At 46.4% G+C, this 17,054-nt stretch overlaps 1 protein-coding gene across 1 annotated transcript in view; it reads right to left on the reverse strand.

Annotated features, from left to right (window-relative positions):
• Nucleotides 1-7,489, reverse strand: part of KCNAB1 (potassium voltage-gated channel subfamily A regulatory beta subunit 1) — a 516,750-nt gene extending 509,261 nt beyond the window's left edge. Inside the window, exons 1-2 of the mRNA XM_088447681.1 lie at nt 7,372-7,489; nt 4,510-4,562 (exon numbers count right to left, since the gene is read on the reverse strand). Coding sequence (XP_088303807.1) covers nt 4,510-4,562; nt 7,372-7,424 — 106 coding nt within the window. The 5' untranslated portion in view covers nt 7,425-7,489. The remainder of the gene's footprint in view (nt 1-4,509; nt 4,563-7,371) is intronic.
• Between the last annotated feature and the right edge of the window lie 9,565 nt (nt 7,490-17,054).

A 17,054-nucleotide genomic window follows, 5' to 3' on the forward strand; every position in this document is an offset into this window, starting at 1 on the left:
AAGCGTTCCCATGTGAACGCCTCCGTTTGGGGCCGGCCCCACTGACATCACGAGTGATGTCAGTGGGAGAGATTTCGGCTCTGTTAGAGCCGAAATCTCTCTGGGGCTTGCGGCAACGAGACCCTACCACAAGGGTCTCGTCGCAAGCCCGATGGTCGTGATGGTCTTGACCATCGCGACCATCTTCCTGGCCGCTCGCTATAGCTGTGGTTGGTCACCCACAGCTATGCGAGTGGCCATTCTAAAAAAAAAAAAAAAAAGACCGGCCCTGATTCAGAGCGAGCGCTCTGTCAGAGCGTCCGGCTCTAAATCAGGGCCTTAGTTCAGATCTAAAACGTGTTCTGCACATGCACAGCCATCAGACCTCAGAGAGGATCCGGGGGCACAGTGATAGCGGCTTTGCATTTTAAATTAGCCATACCTCCATCTTGTAGGCTGTTACATAAACCCCTCAGTCTCAGAACAGCTATTACTATATATCACCTGTATCTTTATGAACAACATGTTTCTGGCCTTTGTAAATGAGCCCAGAGCGCCTTTATTGTTGTGAGCTGGCTAGTTTCATGTGTCCCTGTAGTGATATCAGGTTATTATCTTACAACAGAAGTGTTAAAATGCTGCAGTTGATAAATACCATAGTAATATAGGCAGAGACTGTAAATACTTTAAACTCAATGCAAGTGACATGAATTTCAACATGTTAAGACAATAAATGAAGAGATGAAGCTAAATAATTGCTGCAATGTGTCAACTTCTGCTAATAATATTTCTTTACATTGCTAATACTATGAGGGTTGGGTACAGGAGCCCGGTGGTCGGGATGCTCGTGGTCAGAATACCGACAGCGGCATTCCTACTGTCAGAGTCCCGACACCCAAAGGTAAGTACCCCTACACTAACCCCTAACTCTGCCTAACCCTAACCCACCTTTCCCGCAGCCTAACCCTAACTCTTCCTTCCCGCAGCATAACCCTAACCCTCACCCTAGTGCCTAACCCTAACCGTCCCCTCACACAGCCTAACCCTCTCCCTAGTGCTTAACCTTAATCATCCCCTCCCACAGCCTAACCCTAGCTCTCCCCTCCCACAGCCTAACCCTAATCCACCTCCTACTGCCTAAGCCTAACTGTCCCCTCCCACAGCCTAACCCTCCCCTTAGTGCCTAACCCTCCCCTCCTACAGCCTAACCCTAACTGTCCCCTCCCATAGCCTAACCCTCTCCCTAGTGCTTAACCCTAATCATCCCCTCCCAAAGCCTAACCCTAGCTCTCCCCTCCCACAGCCTAACCCTAATCCACCTCCTACTGCCTAACCCTCCCCTCCTACAGCCTAACCCTAACCATCCCCTCCCATAGCCTAACCCTCTCCATAGTGCTTAACCCTAATTGTCCCCTCCCATAGCCTAACCCTAACCCTCCCCCTAGTGCCTAACTGTCCCCTCCCATAGCCTAACACTCTCCCTAGTGCTTAACCCTAATCATCCCCTCCCACAGCCTAACCCTGCAATATATAGTTTTTAAAATAGTAAATATTAATTTGTGATAATGTACCAAATTGATAACAACAATCCGTTGTAGTGAATACACCATAATCCTGGGAATTCAGTATAATGTAACTTATAAACAGGCTGGAACCTGACCCTAGAGGAGGGGGAGGGGCCCTCAGGCAGTGGGGCCCACCGGGGATTTCACCTTTATCCCTGTGGGCCAGTCCGACCCTGCATAGCCTAACCTTAACCCTCCCCCTAATACCTAACCTTAACCATAAAGCTAACCCTCATACTTACCTGCCGGGATTGTAGGCACTGGGATGCTGGTGCTGGCATTCTGTGCGCCGGGATCCCAACTACATCCCTACTATGCGGCTACACTGAGAGCAATGAGACTGTTATTACAGTGACAGTAATCACTTGGAATTGATTACATTTTAAAACTCTGCTATGAAAATATACTAACAGTATTTTTTTTATCCAGTCAGTGATTGAGGCGATATCTCATTAAAAATGTTGCAGAATGCGAAAAAGTAACTTTTAAATTGCATTCATATTAAAAATATTCCAAATATATTTAGGTACAGTCAGTGGTGTCACTAGAAGGGTGCGAGGGGGGCTGGGGGGGGAGCGGACTGCACCGAGTGACACTATCTGTGGAGGTGACACCAAAATAGCAGAGCTGCTTTTCTATTTTGATGTTACCCCCTCGGATGGCGTCACCGTGCAGCGGTGATGGATGACCTACACTGTGCCAGGAGAGGCTGGGGGCTGCCCACAAACCAAAACGTCATACACGAGGGAGCGTGGCATTGCAGAAACAAGGCTATACCTCATTTCAGGTGAGCGCCTTCGGAGTCCACAGTAGCGCACTTGGTGACACCAATCCAAGTTGTGATACTCTTATAGTGTATATTGGTGTATCAGTATCACTTACTCTGAACATGTGTCCTGCTCACTCCACAGGGTCCGAGTGGATTGAAGAGGTAAGTAAATGGATCCAGCCAGACGAATAACACAATTATTTCAAAAACAATTGGATCTGTTAAGGGAACAATTCACTTCTAAAACTTCCAGGATGTAAATAACAGCAAAACCTTTTACAAGAACTATAGTCTTTACTTTAGTTAGGATTACACCTTGGAATGACAAAACTATTTTATTATACTGGAAGTGGAGAAAGTGTTCCACAGTCTCTATCGACATTTAACTTCGGCAAAAAGAGGAACAAACTGGGCCACTTCTACAATTCTAATAACAACTTTCTTTACTTGTGTAAGTTAAGTCCATAGATTTACTAACCTATTAGAAACAGAAATATCTCTCTATTTAGAAGCTGATAAACATCTAACACACAGTCATATTTAGCATGACAGAACAAGGAAACCAAAGAAACATAATACTACCAAACAGCAATACACATTTAGGGGCATATTCAATTGGGGGCGAGAAAAGCAAACATTCCGCACCTGCGAGGTCTTTCCTACAGGTGCGGGATTTTTGCTATTCAATTAGGTGCAGGTTTTTTTTCCTTTTTGAACGCCAGCAGGTTTTTATTCTCGCACTTCCAGAGCAAGTGTGATTTTTTTCTAAAATCGTTAATTTTAGGAAAAATCATTGGGACTTGCTCTGGGACCCCGGCAGAACCCCCCGAAGACTAATTAAGCAATTGGAAGTATAAAATTAGCTTACTTAGTCCTTAATTACTACCTTCTGCAGCGCTTTCTTCTGCATCTAGCGTCGGAAGCCGGATCTTCTGCAGCAGGGTGAGCATGTCAGTGTGCGTGAGTGTTTGTAAGTGTGAGTGTGAGTGTGCATGAGTGTGTTTGTGTGTGTGACCCCCTGGTGTATGCGTAACCCCCCTCAAGATCAGTGTGCCCCCCCCCGCAATGGGCGCTGGGAGAACTACATCTCCCAGCAGCCCCTCGAGCTTCCCACCAACCCCTGGAGCCTCCCAACAACCCCCTCTCCAGTGAGAAGGTAGAGGGGAGGCCATTGGGAATCGCAGGGACCACCGTAGACCCCCGGGCATGTAAGTGCAGATTTAATTTTTTTTACGCGGTGCGGGGTTTTCAAAGCTGAAAACTCTGTGACCACTTTTTTTAAATTGGATACCGCGGGTATCGGGAGCACGCATATCCACCGTGATCGAATATTGGGCGCAAGGTTTTTTCCTAACTAAACCTCACGCCCAATTGAATATGCCCCTAAGTCTACTACCCCTTTTAAAGCTGGGTACACATTACACGATGTGTATCCAGCACGGCAGCGATCGAGCGACGAGGGGGGGGGGCCATGGCACTCTATATCATTCCTACAGAACTGCAATTATTGAATAAAATGTTTCTATTCCCAGCTCTTCCAGCTTATGAGGTAATGCTTACAACTGCTTGAAGTGTTTAAAATAGTTGTCCTGCTGTTTTAGACTATGATCTCTGTAGACTTTTACCAGGCAGTTTGGTCGAGGACTCCTGATTGGCTTAGACGTTGGGTATCAATCTTAAGCTGCTTTATCTCGGCTGACTGTGTTGCAGCAATAGGTGTGTTAATACTGTAACTGTCTCTGCTGTCTTCTTGGAAGGTAAGCTACGGCTGCTCTCTCCTATATGTTAAGTATTAACTATTGTATATAACGGGTTCAGGAAGGGAGTCACCGGTGAGGGGCTGACTCGGATCAGGGAGGCCTGACTTTGCGGTCTCTGCCTACACCAGCTGCAGCGCAGGTTTGGTAATGGCGCTCTCTCGTCTTCTCCCTGCAACGGCTCTTTTCAACTGTCGTTCTGCCCCTGTGGCTTTTCAACTGTCCCCTGCAGACAGGTCTCCCCTTTTTTAATCAAGTGGAAGAATCCTTGTCTGGTCCGGTTGCATATTTATATTGGTGGGGGCCAGAGCCGACCCTAACCAAGTTGGTGCCCTAGGCAAGATTTTGGCTGGTGCCCCCTAGCAGATAATCCCACCACACTACACTCTATAGACACTCTCCCCCACCTCTTCATACATGATACTCAGTTTTCACTTACCTCTTAGGTGTTCATTCCTTTCCTTTTTTTCTCTTCTTTCTTTCTTTAGGAGTCTGGCAGAGGACATAAAATTGTGATTCATTTGCCCCCATTTTGGCATATTTAATACATCTCCCTCTCTCTCTCTATAGATATATAGCTACATGTACACACACACACATATATATATACAGCACACAGACTGATCCAGTTGCTGCCCACCTCACAGCACCACATACTGCCCGCCTCACAGAACAGCACCCCTCTCAACACAGCCGCCCTGGCCTCATCCAGTACCCCTTTCCCAGCACAGCACCCCTGGCTTCATCCAGCACCCCACATCCAGAACAGAGCCCCTGGCCTCATTATGCACCCCTTATCAAGCAGTCAGAACCCCTCATTCAGCATGGTAATGGATAGATCCCCTTCAGTATTTGTACCCTGATGTCATCAGTTACTATCCAAAGTCATTCCCTACTATCCACATGGACATAAAGGGGGAATATAAACCTGTGGTGAGCAAAGCGAGCCTGCAAGTGGACAAATTTCTTCATTTTGTGGACTGTATGGACATGGAACTTCCGCCCTCACTGCATGCCACTTCCAGGTACAAATATTGAAGGGGATCTATACACTACCTATTCAGCACAGCCCCCCTGTGCTCATTAATTATGCACCCCTTTCCCAGCACAGCACCCGTCAGTCATCCAGCACAGTCAGCATCCCTGGCCAGGATGGCCTTTATGCACCCCTTTCCCAGCAGAGTCAGCACCTCTCAGTTATCCAGCAGCGCCCCTCTACCAGCTGAGAGCTCAGCTGACTTACTTAGGGCCCCATTATCAATGATGCATAACCCCTTTAGCGCTCGCTAAATGGCTTATATCAGCCTTTCTGTATTTCTCAGCATAGCACCTTTGGCCTCATTAATTATGCACCTCTTTCCCAGCACAGCACCCCTCAGTCATCCAGCACAGTCAGCACCCCTGGCCAAGATGGTCTCTAAGCAGCCCTTTCCCAGCAGAGTCAGCACCTCTACCAGCTGAGAGCTCAGCTGACTTACTTAGGGCCCCATTATCAATGATGTATAACCCCTATAGCGCTCACTAAAAGGGTTATGTCATTCTTTCTGTATTTAACAAACAGCAGTAATCTAAGCTTACTGCTGATTGTCACAGCATCGTTCTCACCATCTTTAGATGGCGAGAGCGATGCGGTCCCCATTGCCGGCAACGGGGATCCAGCTCTGCCTTTCCGGCTTCAGCGAAGCCTTCCAGGCACTACCGGGTCCCCTCTCGGTTAAGTGGCATGCACTTGCGCAGACGGACCGTCACGCATGCGCATTACACAGAAGCCCATCGCTGGCAGCATTAGGCTGCCATCAGCTGAGCGGAGGACGTGGCCGACAAGGAGGACTTTGCTGCAACTCGCCAAAGGGGCATTTTCGTTTGTGTCACTGCCACTCTAAATAAAAAAAATGCTTCTGGTGTTTAGCTTTGTTAATAAATGGGGCCCTTATGCCGGTTACACACTAGATGTTATGTCATCCGATCTGGCGGATCGGACGACATATTGTCCACATATTGCTTAATACACCCCCTACCCCACACACACTACATTAATACCCCCCCACACACACACACTACATTAATACCCGCCCCACACACACTACATTAATACACCCCCCACACACACTACATTAATACACCCCCCACACACACACACTACATTAATACACCCCCTCCCCACACACACTACATTAATACACCCCCTCCCCACACACACTACATTAATACACCCCCTCCCCACACACACTACATTAATACACCCCCTCCCCACACACACTACATTAATACACCCCCTCCCCACACACACTACATTAATACACCCCCTCCCCACACACACTACATTAATACACCCCCTCCCCACACACACTACATTAATACACCCCCTCCCCACACACACTACATTAATACACCCCCTCCCCACACACACTACATTAATACACCCCCTCCCCACACACACTACATTAATACACCCCCTCCCCACACACACTACATTAATACACCCCCTCCCCACACACACTACATTAATACACCCCCTCCCCACACACACTACATTAATACACCCCCTCCCCACACACACTACATTAATACACCCCCTCCCCACACACACTACATTAATACACCCCCCACACACACTACATTAATACACCCCCCACACACACTACATTAATACACCCCCCACACACACTACATTAATACACCCCCCACACACACTACATTAATACACCCCCCACACACACACACACACTACATTAATACACCCCACACACACACACACACACTACATTAATACACCCCCCATAAAACACACACACACTACATTAATACACCCCCCCACACACACACACTACATTAATACACCCCCCCACACACACTACATTAATACACCCCCTCCCCACACACACTACATTAATACACCCCCTCCCCACACACACTACATTAATACACCCCCCCACACACACACACTACATTAATACACCCCCCTCCCCACACACACTACATTAATACATCCCCCTCCCCACACACACTACATTAATACATCCCCCTCCCCACACACTACATTAATACACCCCCTCCCCCCCACATATTACATTAATACACCCCCCCCACACTACTACATTAATACACCCCCGTCCCCCACACACACACACATATTACATTAATACACCCCTCCCGCACTCACACACACTACTACAATAATACACCCCCCTCCCCACACCACAGACAGTAAAACACACTCCAACCTCCCTCTTCCAAAAATAAGAAAACAATACATCTCTGCCCATTGCATACAGATACCACCCCCTAGACTGGCACTTACCTCTCCTGGAAGAGAATGTGTGGTCCCTGCTGGGGCTGGTCTCCATGGCACATGATGAAATGAGAGGAGAGGCTGTGACACAGTGACAGTCAGGCTAGACTGGAAAGGAAGGGGCGGGGACCCGGTGTTAGGGGGCGGAGTCTCAGGCAGGGAAAGGACTGTGCGTATAGAATAGACAGTGGAGGGGGCGGGGACTCGGGGGGAGGGGCTGTGTCTCAGGCAGTCTAATGATATCCTGATCATGTACAGTGAGAGTAAGTAGACCCTCTGGGCGGGGCCATGCCGAAAGTCCGAAAAGGGAGGGGAATCAAGGCACATGCCCTTAAAGTCAAAGTTAAAGCCCTGCTTTATTTGGTACCCCTAGATTCTGGGGAACCACAAAGTGACATTACTTGGTACACTTACAAAGGACAATAGAAGATTCTGATGAATATAAAGTAGAGCACTAGGCACCAACCTTCAATCTCCATAGCATCCCACACACAGGGCCGTACAGAGCCTGGCCGAGCCCGAGTAAAGGAGGGGGCATGGCCTAATCACGGGAGGCGTGGCCATGCTCCCTTGAAAAAAAAAAAAAAAAATATAACTTTTTCAGCGCTGTAAGCCCCCCAGCCTGGCACTAAGCAGGGGGGGGCACGATCAGTGTGATCGCTCCCCTTACAGCCATAGGAGACTGCTCGCGAGCAGTCTCACACTGCAGCCCAGCACAAGCTGTGGGAGGGGGAATACCAGCAGCGGAATTATGATTGTGAAAATGCTGGCAAATTTCGATAAGTATTTTCACACTAACCCATACCCTAATCCTAACCCTCCCCTCCCACAGTTTAACCACAATCCTCCCCTCCTGCAGCTTAAACCTAACCCAGTATTGTGATTGTCAGTATTCATTGTATGATACTGTATATAGCAGAGGTGCCCAGATTAAAACAGATAAACAGAGATATTTTGAGACCAATGATAACCCACTTCCTCAGGATGAGGGACTGTACATGAATAACATAATTACTACTACTAAAGTGTTGCAGCTAATAAAATACCAAAGTTGCCATGCCACCTAATAAAGTAATAACGATAAAAAGTGGTATAGGCAATGCTACAGTATAGTATGGGAATGACTGGTTAATGACTGGTCATTGTGTGCAAAGACATGGCTCCTCATGGTGCAGATCATGGTGTACATTTTATTGCTGTATAACAAAAGCAATTGTCTATACCATATTTTATTGTTTTACATTGTACATGAATAGAAACCTAGGAGCCAATAAAGAGCTGCCACATAGAATTTGCTTTTCCAATACTCCGATTTCATACAGTACTTGTTATTTAATGGAAAAAAGGATATTAACCCATTCACACTCGGTGATTCACTTTCTCTTCTCTTGGGTGATCATTCCCAGGGGCTGTTTTTCATGAATGAGCCTCTGCAGGGACAGCGATTATGAGCTCACATCTGATCCTGCTGTTGACTAGCTGACTCGAAGGTGCATTATTGCATGTTCATAGCTTTAACCTTTCCGATAACATCTTGAACACTGTGAATGTAAACAGAGTTGGCAGTAATATTGTCGTCATTGCTACTGGCTGCCTGTTTATAGACTTCATTTCTCTTTGCCGAAGTTCTGTGCCAGTTGAACTAAGGAAGATTAATATACTGTCTAAGAAAAAAATAATTTTACCATTTATTCTGTACAATTTTTCACTAAACAACAGCAAACGTTATTGCACTTGAAAACGTCCCACAAATTGTTGAAAGTAGGACAGCACGGAAAGGCCTAGTTTTCAGTTTACCACCTTGAGCAGTATAAGGTCCAATAACAGTCACATAAGCAGTACAGGAAACATGTGTGCAATGGGCAAGGAGCAGAAGCAGGCTGGAAAATTGGAAAATTTGCATCTGTGGTCCATAAGGAATCACCTGTCCTTAATGCGGTTTTACGTACGGAACAGGAAGGCTGATATGTCGAAGGTTAAAAAGCCCTTTTATTGGAGAAATTTGGTATTTTTACCAACAAGCGGGCTTATGTTCGCATTGCTCCAGGGCTTGAAGTGGTCCTGGAGAGGTGGTGGAAGTCCTCTCCTCTGCTGCCTACTCGCCACCCCCACGCTAGGTGGAGCTAGTCTGAGGGGCCAGAACAAGTGTGAAACAGGGCCTGATTCAGACCCACTGGCGAGCGCTGAGCGCTCGCAAGCGGGTCGATGTTGCCAAAGTGCGCATGCGCACAACGGAGGCGGCTCCGTCGTGTGCATGCGTGAGACCCGAATAACGACTGCCAAGCCGTCGTTAAGGGTCTCGCACCAAAGGGGGCGTGCTGTCGATGGTGATTGACAGCACGCCCCCTTTGGTGGGCGTGCCGGGGGCGTGGCTGCCCAGACGGAGGCGTTCCCATGGGAACGCCTACCGTCTGGGGCCAGCCCCACTGACATCACTAGTGATGTCAGTGGGAGTGCTTTTGGCTCTGATAGAGCCAAAAGCAATCCAGGGCTTGCGGCAGCGAGACCCTACCGCAAGGGTCTCATCGCAAGCCAGATGGTCGCGACGGTCTTGACTATCGCGACCCATCATTTTGGCCGCTCGCTATAGCTGTGGGTGGTCACCCACAGCTATGCGAGCGGCCAGGAGGCCGCTCCAAAAAGTGGGAGGGACGGCCCTGATTCACTTGGCCGCCGGTCTCAATCCCGACAAAGAAATCCCGGCAAGGGATTTAACATAGGCATCAAAATACAGACCCCTATGTTAATCCCAAAGCCGGAACCCCAAGAGGACGCCAGACCGATCGTCCTCAGCCGGGCTAAGTATACATTTAGCCGGGGATGGGGGAGTTAGGTTTAGGGACCCCCGGGGGTATTTAGGGTTAGGCACCCCCCAAGGGAAGGTTAGGTTTAGGCACTGGGGGGGTTGGGTTAGGCACCCCCCGAGAGGGTTAGGTTTAGGGTGCGGGGAGGGGGGGTTAGGTTTAGGCGCTAACGAAGCGAGGTTAGGGTTAGGCACTAGGGGGGGAGGTTAGGGTTAGGCACCCCTAAAGGAGGGTTAGGGGGGAGAGAGGGGTAGGGATTATGGACTTACCTTCACCGTCGGGATTTCAAACCATCGAGCCGTGGCAGTTGGGATTTGAACCGCTGGGCTGGAGTCCGGCAGTCATTCATACTGATTCCCCTTTCTACAATCATCATATCTTCAACACATTTGGGACTATTACATTTGATTTAGCGCTGAGGGACTCTTTTTGGTAATATGTTTTTTGTATCTACATATATCCTATCCTTGTGAAGGGTAGAGGTAAGGACTGATATATATCGCTATATTATACCTACGCTCTGCTACCACATAGTGGATTGTATTACATTATTTGGAGCAAGATATATTATTACTATTATTAATCACCAGCTGGCTTACTAACAAGTTTTGTGCTTGCATATGCTTTAATAAGAGACTAACCAACTATCTCTCCTGACCACTAACCTGTGCTTTGCTGCTAACCAATTTACTGCTTGCTGACTTACCATTCCACACTTGTGTTGATCTGATTTAGAGTTAAATATGTGCATTATTGTTATAGTTTACAGTTCTTGATTGAATATATTCCACCTGTGGACCTATATGCTTATGTGATTTTATATTGATTTAATTTTAGTAAAACATAGATTTTAAACCAGCAGCTGTGTTTGACTGCTCCCATTTCTTTTTGTTAAGTAAGTAATTAAGAACTGATGCGAATGCTGATTAGAGAGGGAGAAAGCAGAGGTACCTGTCTGCAGATGTCCCTAGATGGGCAGAGTTAGTGGTGTTGTCTCTCAATACTACGCATTTTGGCCCCTTTATTTTAAAAACCAGCACAGGCTGTACAGAGCCCGGGGCTGGTTATGTTTCTGGGCAGAGGGTGCACGTCATATTTTTTAAATAAAAAAGTGTTTTTATATGTGCACACAGAAAATAACATGCACATATCTCATGGAAATGTACATGTATCTGTGTGACTCTGACCTGCTCAGGATATACTTGCTATCCTGAAGCTGGTCTATTTTATTTGTGAGTTCTCAGGCAGTAATATGTGCGAGTGAAGCACTCACACTCTATTACATTGCCCGAGTTCTATCTAGAGAATGGGAAAACATCTGCATGTGAGATGTTTTTTGCTAGTTATAGTAAAGACCGAAAAAATGCGAGTTTTACTATAGTCACACCCCATTACATTTGCGAATGAGCAAAAAATGCGAGTTCAGTGCTAAACTCTCATTTTTAACAAAATCACAACCTATTACATTTGGCCCTATGTAGTTACAAATGTGTTTTTTATGACAAAATGTATTTCTCATTTGCTACCATACTGGGAATCTGGTTACAAGAACTCATCTTTTTAAAACATTGCTATGAAGTCAGCCTCGCAGTCATATTGGAGCAGGTAGAAAGCAGAAATACTGTATAAAGTGTATATGTACAAAGTCACTAATGTTGGAATACAGGGTACACTATAGCACTTCCCTCCATATTGCTTCACACATAAAGCACTTGGCATAGCCAAGCAAGATGGCCACTGTAACTTAGTTGGCACCATCTTGGCTCTTTACTGTATTTGACCGCCACAGTGGTACTTAGCTATGTGGGGTAGTCTACAAATTCTGATGCCAATGACTACATACATGACTGTCTGGTTTACTGTATGCTCTGCTCAATCTTCGCTTCTGCTTTATAAATAAACCAAAGCTCCTGGTTAAGTATATTTGGCTGATGTGCTCCAATAGCTATATCCGCTGGTGTCTACAATTCGCCATCTTGTGTACATCACAGAATAGTACACACATATCAACAAATAGTATGTCATTTACACAATCTATCTTATGTTGGGTACACACAAGGCCGTAACTAGGGTAGTGCGAGCAGTGCCATGGTACAGGGCACCGCAGGACAGGGGGCGCTGTTTGGGCCTGTCAATTTTCCTGTTTATTACCATTCTCACTTATAGCTTCCTCTTCTTTTATCCCCAACATCTCCTGGCCTCTCCTATCTCTTCCCTGGCCCTTCCCCATGAGGATATGCCCCTTTTTCGGGTGCATTATCTTCTGTCCCTATTTAAAAAATGGGGGACACCAAGCTCTTTCTAGCACAGGGCACCAAAAAGTCTAGTTGCGGCTCTGGGTACACACTATGCAATATGTCATTCATTCTGCTGACAAATGACATATCACATAGAGCATCTGTCTGTGTGTACCTATGTCTTTGCGTCACATTGTTCACAGACATATCTGGTCGGATGTGCAGCACACCCAATGACGATATAGCTTACAGATATATCGGTACATCTAGCTTTGTGTATGGCCGACCCGCCGACCTACCCATATGCTGGCCCAGCAACCGCCAACAATGACAACACCACCAGTTCCTGTGGCGAAACACTTTGAGCGGTGCATTGGTAAGTCTGTATGCACACTATCGTTTCTGCATACCAGTTACCAAATAGTTGGATCAGATGGCCTATCGGGCGGGCAGCCGATCCATCGCCCAGGCGTGTATCCAGCATTACACAGTAATCACCAGTAAAACAAATCTGAGACAAGCTTGAAGATCAATATTAAATGCAGTGCTACTCCCCCACCAGCCATACCTGTTGCCAGAGGTGCATTCTTTCTGCTGATGTCTCCTTTTTAGGGGAGGAACTCTGCATTTCTCTTACTTATATAGTATACAGTAAGACATTATGCTGATTTCTATGCTTGTTTGCAAATAACTTAATACACATTAAACTCAACATAACTAAGTAAGAGCACCATTTTTGTAGCCAACATTTACATGTAGATTCAATTTTGGGATCGGTATGAATGACTGCCGGACGTATGTCCCGACAGCAGAAGACCGGCAGGCATCCAAATCCCGATAGGTAAATAGACTATCTAACCCTAATCCCCACCCTTAACCCTAACCCTTCATTAGGGGTGCCTAACCCTAGCCCCCCTAGTGTCTAACCCTAACCCACCTCTAAGTGCCTAAACCTAACCCTTCATTAGGGGTTGCGCATTACAACCCATACACATGCGCAGATGTGCGGACATCGCTCGGAACGAATGAGCGGCCGCTTACGAGCGGCTCTGAATCAGGCCCTAAATCTGCAGATCTTACAATTGGACCTCACTGATCTAATAACACATATCCTTTTGTATTATTTCAAAAAGCTTCCAAATTACTTTTAAATAAATCCCAAAGCTCAAAAAACTGTAATGTAACAAGTCATCTGCAGGCTTCAGAGGAAGTGTTTACATTAAACACGATGATGCCCTTTTGTGACATGTTCAAGGAAGCTTTGCAATAACTGAAACAAACAAAACACAGAAGGAAGCAGAACGGAGATTGATTTGTGCCCAGGTTGCCTGTTCTATTCCTCTAGGGCTAGAATTATTAAATAAGATCATTTAACCAGATAGGTTCACACCTGGGAAAACATTTGTGTTGTTATCTCTCACACGAACTCTGCAAAGCCAATTAGTCAGGTAGATTGCCGTATGATGTAACACACAGTACAGTATGTGCAGAGAGAACAAACTTCCCCATCTCTCCTTCCTAACGCACAGTGGCTGATTCTGTATGGCACACAAAGTGGATGCAGTGGGCGATTGCGGAGGCCTGATTTACCACCTTATGCTAATGCAAGAATCCATAGGACTAATGTGGGGGTTTGGGTGTCTTCAAGCAAATATCCATGCCGTTCATTGATTTTATGCAGACTGTCGCAGCTGCCTTCAATAGTAGGTGCAAGATATCCATCAGAAACAGGCGTTCCTTCTCCGTATACACGAATCAGAATCGCACAGAGCTTTTCATACACGCCCACTACAATCCATGACACGCCCACAGGTCAGGGCGGTTATGTGCATTCTCGTTGTCGAATTATTATTAATAACATTTTGCTTTCTCACTACTACAGATATGGAATCATGCTCCCACCATTTATCAGGTCCCAGGTATAAATGCTGAAATACAATATATTGGTGCTATATAATTTCTCAGACAATATTGTAATCATATATAAACACTGTGCTTATATATAATGTGAACTGATTAAAGTGATATACGCCATATTTATTAACCTGCTTGAGCAAGTCCCTGTACGTACACTGATGATTACTTATTAAAATATATGATGGCGCCGACTGTGGATTCCTGGTGGTAAATTTACTAACAATTGAAATTGTCCCGATTTTCAAAGAGATTAATCTCACTGTAACTCGCCTGAACTCGGGTGATTTGTTCACTTTTTATCTCTCAAATTTACCAACAGGTGATTTGTTCCTAATCGAGTTGGCCGATGGTGAAGCAGAACGAGATATCTCCTCCGAGTAGCACGTTTTGCAGGAGATTACTCACCCGAGATAGCAGAGTTTTCTCTCTGCCTAACTCTCCCGAGCAAGCAGCCTGCACATATCAGTGAGATATGTGTAAGCTGCTTGTGTCTTGTACCTGTAAAAAACGGGTTAAATGAATTTAAAAAAATGACGTAGGGACTCCCCCCCCAAAGTATAACTAGCCCCGGACTTGTCAGTCTGTCCTGGTTCTGAAAATTATGTGGAACAAAATGAGTAGGGTTCCACCGTCATTTAGGAACCAGCACCAGGCTGCAGGGCCAGTCCTGGTTCTAAATATAGGGAGAAAAAAATTGCGTAGGTGTCCCTAAAACCAGCACCAGACCCAAACCAACCGGGGTGTAATGCCACAGCCAGGAGACCCTATTACCAGGTCTCCAGGGCTAAAGCATTCCCACCCCAAGCCGGGATCTCAGGGGAGGTGGGGACCCCCAAAAACCTCTCCCAAAACCCCAGGCTTGGTTTGAAGCCCGGGGCTCTTCCCCGCACCTCTGGTATGTGGGTACGGGGGTAATAAAGTGTCAATTCAAAGTAACTTGTATTTTACAGTGGAGCTACAGGTGCCAGCATGCCTGCCCTTTGGCACTTGTGGAACTACAAGTGCCAGCAGGCGGCCGGCACCCGTACCTCCACTGTAAAATAAATAGTTAAATAAAGACACAACACACACACCATATATAGTACAAGTTTATTACACACATATACCTCAATCACACATACTTACCTGTACCAGCCAGTCTGTTTTCTTATCCAATGTAGATATCCATGTGGACTGACCTGCAAAAAAGATCCTATACTCACCTCCATCCTGGCGCTGCTGTCCGTAGCATCCAGGGTCTTGTTAAAACAAAAAAACAACTTATCCGAACCATGCCGACCATGTGTAAGTATATGCTGTTACATATACTTACACCTCTTATACTTACATCATCAAAGCCTTCCAGCTCTCATCTTAACCTCTACCCTCTTGTGCTTCTCCTTACTCTAGTTTCATCTACTTCTTACTCCCCACTAGGGCACCTAACACTTGGTTACTTTGCTTTGTTGCTTATCTGGGTGTTATGGTCGCTAATGTAGCAATGTATATTATTCATGTTCCTTGTCCTGTATTGTATAGTACTGTAAGTCACTGGTCACCTATTTGTTTATGTACTTTGTAAGGTGCAGCAGAACACTTGTGGCGCCGTATTAATAAATGTAATAATAATAATAACTTTGCAAAATGACAGATGACCAAAATCATCTGTTATTTCTCACGGGCCGCTATCCCCTGGGGGGCAATTTCCCAGGAATTAAGTCAATTGCACAATCCCAATCAGGATGTGGGGGTAATGTTTCAGCAGCTTGCTTGTTGAATGCATCTTTGAACTACACATAGGCCAGAGAAATGGATGGTTTTCCAGATGCAGAGGCTGATCCAAGTGGAAGGACTTGTTTGAGACACAGGGCCTGATTCATTACGTACGCATGCAGTTCAGTGCGATAGTGGGCCGATTGTTTTGTTCTGCTCATGCGTATGCATCGCAGTGCGCATGTGCGAATCAGTCATTGTGATCAGGACTACGATCACAGACTACGCAGACCCATCGCAGAGTGATTGACAGGAAGTGCCGTTTGTTATGGTGATGGGGGGGAGTTGGCCGAATGCAGGCATGCCAGTGCTTTTGTACGCTGTCACATGGGCATGCATAAATTATCCACTGCGATACCATATGCAGTCTGAGGCCTCATAGCATGCGCTGAAGTAAGCTATTCCTGAGTAAGGTATGACCTGCCTTATGCGTATGAGTCCGATGGTACTTGATTGTACTGATGTTTTTGCAGTCTTGCTAACCATTACAGATGTGCGTGCATACTGGGCGTCCTTATGTAGTGCTGCAGCAGCATTGCGATGGCTATGGATTAGTTGGTAGTGTACGCTATATTGCGTTCCTTGCTGAATCAGGGCCAGTATGCTAATCCATAGCAATCGCAAAGCCACCGCAGCACTACATAAGGATGCCCACTTTACTTTACATGCACATCCGTAATGTAATGTGCAACGGCATTCAAACGCACTGGCACGCTTGCGTTCGGCCCACCAGTCATCACCCACAAATGGCACTTCCTGTCAATCACTCTGCGATGGGTCTGCTTAGTCACTGCAATCGAAGTCCCGATTGCAATGACTGGTTCGCGCATGTGCAGAACATGACAATTGGCCGATTGCGTGCGTATAAGCAACTGTGGGCCTGATTCAGACCGGCTCGCAAGCGATTGAGCGCTCGCGAGTGGGTCGATGGAGTGCTCTGCGCATGCGCAGCGGCCGCACTGAGCGTGCGCAAGCCCCGAAG

This window comes from Taudactylus pleione, unplaced genomic scaffold (genome assembly GCF_031769625.1).
Source record: "Taudactylus pleione unplaced genomic scaffold, aTauple2 ptg000436l, whole genome shotgun sequence".
Lineage (NCBI taxonomy): Eukaryota > Metazoa > Chordata > Amphibia > Anura > Myobatrachidae > Taudactylus > Taudactylus pleione.